The sequence below is a fragment of the Coregonus clupeaformis genome, chromosome 30 (assembly GCF_020615455.1).
Source record: "Coregonus clupeaformis isolate EN_2021a chromosome 30, ASM2061545v1, whole genome shotgun sequence".
NCBI classification, from domain to species: Eukaryota; Metazoa; Chordata; class Actinopteri; order Salmoniformes; family Salmonidae; genus Coregonus; species Coregonus clupeaformis.
This window is the reverse complement of record NC_059221.1, coordinates 47088955-47097447: the sequence shown is the minus strand read 5'-3', so window position 1 is coordinate 47097447 and position 8493 is coordinate 47088955. Positions and strand designations below refer to the sequence as shown.

At 37.5% G+C, this 8493-nt stretch overlaps 1 protein-coding gene across 1 annotated transcript; it reads right to left on the bottom strand.

Annotated features, from left to right (window-relative positions):
- Positions 1–40: 40 nt before the first annotated feature.
- On the bottom strand, positions 41–4296 carry pnck (pregnancy up-regulated nonubiquitous CaM kinase). Its single transcript, XM_045209285.1, has 8 exons — positions 3846–4296; positions 2990–3076; positions 2617–2748; positions 2465–2539; positions 2165–2284; positions 1153–1193; positions 220–315; positions 41–117 (listed from the first exon to the last, which is right to left on the bottom strand). The coding sequence occupies exons 1-8, from the start codon at positions 3911–3913 to the stop codon at positions 41–43; spliced, it is 696 nt and encodes a 231-aa protein (XP_045065220.1). The 5' UTR covers positions 3914–4296.
- Positions 4297–8493: the final 4197 nt, after the last annotated feature.

Here is an 8493-nt window from a genome sequence, read left to right as displayed (position 1 = left end):
TTTAAATGTATTTAGCTAAGGTGTATGTAAACTTCCGACTTCAACTGTAGGTGATCACCCCCAGAGTCCATAGGTCCACCTCTTTGCCATAAGATTTCTGCTGCAGAAGCTCTGGAGCTGCACACAAAATTAAATAGATGGTTTATGTGTGAGGTTCAAACTGCTTTAATTCTACATGTTGAGGGTTCAGACGGGATGTATGTATTTGGGGATCCTCACCCACATACACCGGCGTTCCACATGCTGTGGTGAGCACCCCCTCCTCATCCATCTTGGACAGGCCAAAGTCACCAATGACTATTTTGTGTAGAGGTGCTGACTATTATTCTAGAAGGCACAGTGATGCCGAAACATTGGTGTTTTATCCAATAAATTACTGGGAGTTTATATATATATATATAGAGTGTGCGACTCTCTTTATTTATTTTTATAGCTTACATTATTATTATTCCTCCCAGCCTGAGAACCTACTGTACCAATTTTCTCTGGGTGTGCTCCAGCTCATGCTTTTAATTAGGAATAATAATAACAATAAAAACAACAATAACAATAATAACAATAATAATTAATAATCACAATAATAATAATAATAATCACAATAATAATAATAATCACAATAATCATAATAATCACAATAATAATAATAATAATCACAATAATAATAATAAGCACAATAATCACAATAATAATCATAATCATAATCATAATCATAATCATAATCATAATCATCACAAGAATAATAATAATCACAATAATCATAATCATAATCATAATAGTCATAATAATCATAATAATCATAATCACAATAACAATATTAATCATCACAATAACAATCACAATAATAATAATAATCACAATAATAATAATAATCACAACAATAATAATAATCATCATCATCATCATCATCATCATCACAATAATAATCATAATAATCACAATAATAATAATAAAAAGGCCATAATGCTTTATTGACAATTAAGCTGTATCTATCTATCAGTTAACACTGCTACCAAACTATAAGCAAAACACCTTCAGGTCCCTGTGTTAAGTGGTATTATAACAGCTAATGACAGTTGTACATTCAGGTCCCAGTGTTAAGTGGTATTATACCAGCTAATGACAGTTGTACATTCGTAGCTCAGCTGGTAGAGCACGGCGCTTGTAACGCCAAGGTAGTGGGTTCGATCCCCCGGGACCACCCATACACAAAAATGTATGCACGCATGACTGTAAGTCGCTTTGGATAAAAGCGTCTGCTAAATGGCATATTATTATTATTATTAGGTCCCTGTGTTAAGTGGTATTATACCAGCTAGAGGACAGTTGTACATTCAGGTCCCTGTGTTAAGTGATATTATAACAGCTAATGACAGGTGTACATTCAGGTCCCTGTGTTAAGTGATATTATAACAGCTAATGACAGGTGTACATTCAGGTCCCTGTGTTAAGTGGTATTATACCAGCTAGAGGACAGTTGTACATTCAGGTCCCTGTGTTAAATTATATTATAACAGCTAATGACAGTTGTACATTCAGGTCCCTGTGTTAAGTGGTATTATACCAGCTAATGACAGGTGTACATTCAGGTCCCTGTGTTAAGTGGTATTATAACAGCTAATGACAGTTGTACATTCTGGTCCCTGTGTTAAGTGGTATTATAACAGCTAATGACAGTTGTACCTTCAGGTCCCTGTGTTAAGTGGTATTATACCAGCTAGAGGACAGGTGTACATTCAGGTCCCTGTGTTAAGTGGTATTATAACAGCTAATGACAGTTGTACATTCAGGTCCCTGTGTTAAGTGGTATTATAACAGCTAATGACAGTTGTACATTCAGGTCCCTGTGTTAAGTGGTATTATAACAGCTAATGACAGTTGTACATTCAGGTCCCTGTGTTAAGTGTTATTATACCAGCTAGAGGACAGTTTTACCTTCAGGTCCCTGTGTTAAGTGGTATTATAACAGCTAATGACAGTTGTACATTCAGATCCCTGTGTTAAGTGGTATTATAACAGCTAATGACAGTTGTACATTCAGATCCCTGTGTTAAGTGGTATTATAACAGCTAGAGGACAGGTGTACCTTCAGGTACCCAGCTGGTGGAGGTATTGGACTGGTCCCTGTGTATAGAGGTATTGGACTGGTCCCTGTGTATAGAGGTATTGGACTGGTCCCTGTGTATAGAGGTATTGGACTGCTTCCAGAACCTGCCGTAGGACACGGCTGGCATCCCTCTCAGTGTAGCGCCCCCCTCCAGAATACGGTCCAGCAACTCCTGTAACACTATGGTGACAAGCGTTTTCATTTTGAGGTAAACACCGTAGCTCATTTACTCTCTAACTCAACTTTTTGCTTGGTGCGGGACAAGCTTTCTATTGCAATGTGAAATATAAGAGATGGGATGAACAATCAATCTTAGATTACATAATTTCTGGGTCTCTAAAATCAGATTCCACCACTCACAGAGTCATAACAAGATAAAGCTTTGAAGATGTCTCAAAGGTCTCCTCCAATGCCACCATGTTGGGATGGTTGATTCTGGTAAAAAATAAAAATAATAATGGATACACTATTGTTTTCTTTTCGATTTTGTGTTAGTTAAAAGTGACACTAACCTGCGGAGCGCTGCAATCTCATTCTCCAACATGCCCTCTTTGCCCTTTAGCGCCCTCTTGCTGATACACTTGACAGCTACAAGTCTCAGGGTGTGGTGGTGCTGAGCCACCTGCACCTCAGAGAAGGATCCCCTGAAACATATTATTAGTAACCATTCATACAGGCTCTGGCTCTCATTGCTTTATTTTGGAAAATAATTATTCAATCATCCGATGAATTAGGATGGCTACCCCCTCTGACATTTCAGGGTTCCTCTGCTAAATTTCAATAGTTAATATCGGAAGAATATGCCATGATTCCCGTAAATATCAAGGCATCAAGGTAACGGCCCTCACAGAATTGTATGGCAACATAAAAAACTATAACAGTCACTCTCCCAGCTTCTCTCTCAGATCAGACACGGTTCTGATGTCCTCTGCTTTCTTCCTGAATTCCTTCACCAGAGGCATCTTCAATAGGCTTTGTACAGTGGGAAAAGAGAAAAATATTATGCCTCCTTTATCTAAGCAGAAATCATTAATTCACCATTCAAATGAAAAGCAATAAGGTTATTCAACCAACCCAATTACACTGGTTAGTTGTTTGGCTGAACATAACCTGGCTATGTCACTGAACTATGCACACCACTGTCCATCACAATAACTACATAACCTCTAGAATAAACACACAAATGCAAATCTTTACTATTATGCTGAGAGTAGCACATATTTTATATTCTAAAGTGTTTTGTAGTTTCAAACTAATGTTTAACTAGCCAAATCCTTTTTTTAAAAGGTGTTCATCTGAAATGTCATCATAGTATTCATGAGATATTTCTGGAATATTTTATACTATTCTGCAGCTTTCTGACGGCTGTACAGTCAACTCAGTCACTTCCCATCCAGTGGTGATGCCCACGCCAAATACGTCTGTACAAGAGCTTCACTATTACATGCTTCACTATTACATTTTCCAACAGTGGAGCCAAAATGTTAAAATGCTGAATTAATCTTCCCTTCAGGTGTATTTTTAATATATATTTTGATAGTGTTCAAAGGCTATTATATTATCCACAAATAGCATGGTAGGATGACTTGGTAAAATCTAATCTAATCTAATCCTAGCCCTCACAAATAAGAAATTACTATTCAAAGAAACTTTAATCTATCTGGAAAGGCTGTGTCTATCTGGAAAGTGTTGTTTGGTTATGAAGAATAGATTGCCAAAAAATTATAGGGTGCCAGTTTACCTGTTGATTGTGGTGGTGGAGAACAATTCTGACTGTGTGTCAACGGTCTTCACAATTCTTCCCTCCATACAGATGTCACCACGCTCCCTAGCCTCTTTGAGCTTTCATTGAAAATCACACTCTTCTTTTCCTGAAGCAACCTTGTCCACCACACCGACACACTATCCGCACAAAAGCCGACTTTTAAAAGGGATAGAGCAGAGAATAAAAAACGGATAAAAAGAGCAAGGATGGAAACTGCCTCTCACAGTTACTCAATGCATCAGCTTCAAGAGAATTAGCCATGTGCTAGAGCTTACTGCCAAGAGGAACTACTCAGTTGAACGCAGTACATTTCTTTGCATCTGGTACATTAAGTTTGGTAACAATTTGTTTAAAATTTGTCCAATTCGTTTGATAATAATAAATGATCAGGGAGAAAGCAATGTGCACCAGTTTACTTGCAGGTTGTCTGAGCCTGTGAAGGGAACACCGCAGGCCATTAGCTATATTTACATTATGAAACCTGGCTTTTGTCTCTGCAACACCAACCTGCACCTAGCCTTCTACGGGCACAGGGTTATCCAGTGAATCGATCTAATCCATCTGGCACAAAGAACTCAACTAACCCTCTTGGGCAGAAGAACAGTCTATCCCACAGTCTGCATGCCTTTCATAACAGAGAAGTAGCAAAATAGAGGAAGATTCATATACACTAAGGATACAATCATGCTATGGGAACAAAAATAAAAACAAATAATGTAATTAATGAATTATTGTGCCTACTCTATCTGAAATCAAATGATATACATATACTAATATGCATTTTATTTTAATAAAATTACACTACCTATTTATAATTTGAAATCTGCTGGTCGACACAGTAATTTTAAACTTCTAACTGCTGTGTAGCATTCAAACTGTCCTGAGTGATAACTGTCCACATTTCAGGCAGATTGGTTTTGTTGTTATGGTGCTATCCAGTACAGTCAATGTAAATGTGGAGACTATTACAAAATCATCCTTCTGTGATGTTTGGACATTTAGCCACTAGAGGGAAACATTGTATCAATAGGTTGCCTTCATGTTTCAAGTAGTGCCTTTGAGAATGCAGAGGCTATCTGTAAACTCTTCATTATAACACAATCAGTAAAACTAGTACTAAAATCTGTTAAATTGGTACTAAAAGGCATCCTCGGTTGCAGACAGGTTCCCCAATATTTCCCCAATAGCTATAGATACGGATTGGAAATAATGCTAGGGGTTAGGGTTATGGCTTGGGTTGAGCTAGGGTGTGGACATGAAGCCAGGGTTAGGGGTTGGGACGTCCCAATGATTCCAAATAGCACCTACTCCCTTTGATATTGTATCTGATGTAATTGTCTGTAATTTAATGTCCCTGTTTGAACTAGAGAGAAAGACAGATTTTCTACCTGTAACACATTAACAAAGCTGCTAATTGACAAAAGTACATACTTCAGGTTCCTTCTCTTTCTCCAGAGGACACTAGACATTCCTCATCAGGAAATGTAAACTGGCAGTCATCTTTTTCCCTTCACAATCAACCAGTTTACAACAAATATTTTACCTTACCTGTGCAGTGTGCAGATTTCAAATATCATAAAATATACTTAGACAGCAACTATACGGATCTGTGTCATGTAAACGGAGGAACTCTTAAAAGTCCATCTGTCATCGCTGAAGACTGTCCGCTTAGGAGGTTAATAACAAACCATTCTCTCTGGCTAAACTTGTGACCCATCATGATGGGAGGCAGATCGTCACACTACCATTCTGCAGATTCCAATTAACAAGATTGGCAGTGGCACTCACAGCAACGAATAATACTATCTGGTTATATATTTTACACAACATATGCAATTAAGCCAATGATTATTTTCATGGCATTTCATACCGACTTCATTTATTTATCCTACAGAAGTCACAGTGAGATTTACATATTTTTTCAAGTGAGCCTGTCAGAGAACACTGAAAATAAAAATGAAAATAAAAGATGTGTGGATCTACTGTGTCTCTCTCTCTAGCCATAACATCAATAATCAGTCAACATTTTCACTGCCACATATAGTGGAGAACATACTGTACATGATTGGGATGATGTGCCGGTTATGATTTGAACACTATGCACAATTACAGTACTATCTCTGTCATTTTATGAACATGTTATATTTTAAAAAGAGGAGAACATCGGGAGTCAGTGGCATGGCTATTTCCAAAGTGCCATAACAGAAGAGGCTGTAACCTTTTCATGGCAGCTGCTCCTAAGTCACGGGGTCTATTCAGGACTAAACTTAGAGCAAAACATGTAAGAGTTACCATAGCAGTACCCCCACCTAGCCTTGGCATGGCTACCACGTTACCTCACACATCGTGGCTCTGACAAAGACATCCGGGCGACTCCCAACATATCTGTGTTTCAGCACGTTGGCTGTCCAATACACTTTCAACAACGGATAGTGGGAATTACAAGCAAGAAATCACAAACCGTAGTTGTAATCTCTACTGTTTCAATCTTAATCAAGGACAAGAGGTGGTGAAATGCAGTATAAGGGTTGCTATGTGCATTGAACACTTCAAAGAATCATTCAAACGTTAATGTGATGGCAGAGGCTTGACTGCCAAAAAACTGAAACATCAAGTTCAATAATTAAACCCGCTGTACTATACAACAATCCTGTGCTTATCGAGAAGACAGAATAAAAACATGCTTCCGAAGTACTTCATTCTGACCTGATAATAGAGTAACGCCAGAGCCAGTGAAGTGAGATGAAGGAGACCGACAGTTTCGTGGCTTGCTCTCTTTTATTAAACGGTTGTTTCAACATTGCCTACCTGTTTGTGGCACGCTCAATTTCAGTAATAGACAAGTAAACTATACCCATGTATTTGTATGGTAGTAATATAGTGGGCTCTGAAATTATTGACACCCTTGATAAAGATCAACATAAATGACTGTATAAAATAAATAATTCAAATACTGAGCTATATTGTATGCTCATAAAAATTGGTAAAATAAATTATTTTATACGAATACAATTGCCCAGAGAAATAGATTTCGTTTAACAAGTAAAACATTTTTTTTCTCAAAAAGGTACGGGTAAAAATTATTGACACCCATAAGATTCTTCGAAATAAAGTAATCAAAAGATGGATGCTATCATGATTACGGATAATTAATTGTGAATAATAATGAGTAAGAAAGTTACAGTGGGTCAAAGATCATACCCCCCAAGACATGCTAAACTCTCACCATAAACAATATAAGGGGACCTTAACATGTCTGGGGGATATGATCTTTGACCCTCTGTAATTTCCTCACACATCATTATTCACGATTCATTCAGGATTATCCGTAATCATGGTAGCATCAACATTAATGTAGAAGTGTTTAGAAACCTATAATATTCTTATTTACAAAATGATCCAATACATTACATACCATTGATTTCTATTGGGCACAAAATAATCAGAAACACAACCAAAACGAACTGCAAATGCATCCAACAAGTTTGTAGAGTCACAAGATTGATGTGGTCATTGCGTGCAAGGAATATGAGACCAAATACTAAACTTTTGACTACTTTATTTATAAGAATCTTTAGGGGTGTTAATTATTTTCACCCCTACATTTTTGAGAGAAAAAAAGTATTACTTATCAAACAAAATCTTTCTCTGAGCAATTTTATTAGTATTAAATACTGTAATATAATATCCCCATTGTGCTAACTACACAACATACACTTAGTATTACTTTTTTAGCTACAGTATACATATCTCCCTGGCATATTACATCATTTATGCAGCAGCATACAAGACATTTTTGGACTCACCTTGTTGTGCTGTGCTCACTTGAACAGGAAGGTGGCACGACGGTCCTTCATGGAGAAATTTTGTCATCAAACTTTGTCATCAAAGTCTGGCATTCTCTGGATTTATGGTGCTTTCAAGACAACTGGGAATTCTGAAAAAAAAAACAACGTCAAATCATGACGTCAGTGATCTTCAGGTCGGAGCTCTAGAAAGAGGCCCGAGTTCCCGACTTGCAATTCCGAGTTGGATGACCGTTCAAAGCATATTTTCCCAGTCAGAGCTCGTTTTTTTTTCCAGGTTCCCAGTTGTCTTGAACTCACTGAAGTCTGAGATTTCCCAGTTCCCAATTTCCAATTGTTTTGAACGTGGCAGAAGTCATGCTGGATTGACAGCATGGCAAATGTGGAATGTTTATCCTTTTAAGCTTGGAAAAGAAGACCCTTAAACCCAGACTTGAACCACACACCCACTCCACTGAATAGCAGGCTAGTGATTTCTTTGCCATGCTTGCAGTTAGCCACTGATTCCTTCCAAATCCCTCACTGTTGAATTTGCGATTTCCAACTTGTTGTGTAATGTTTATGAGCACCAATACGTTTTATCTATAATTTCTCTTCAGTATTTCTCTTCATATGACAAGGTTTGAAAAGGATTTGCCAGTAGATTGTCTAGATTGCCTTGATTCATGATGATGACTGCTAGCTTGCTAGCTAAGATTTTGAAAGTATGATGTTGACATGATCAGTCCAATCAAAGCTACGGTAGATATAACGTGATTTGACGTAATTTTATCTGTGGCCAATGACCTTGAGCCTTTTTGGATGGGCACTTCTAATGT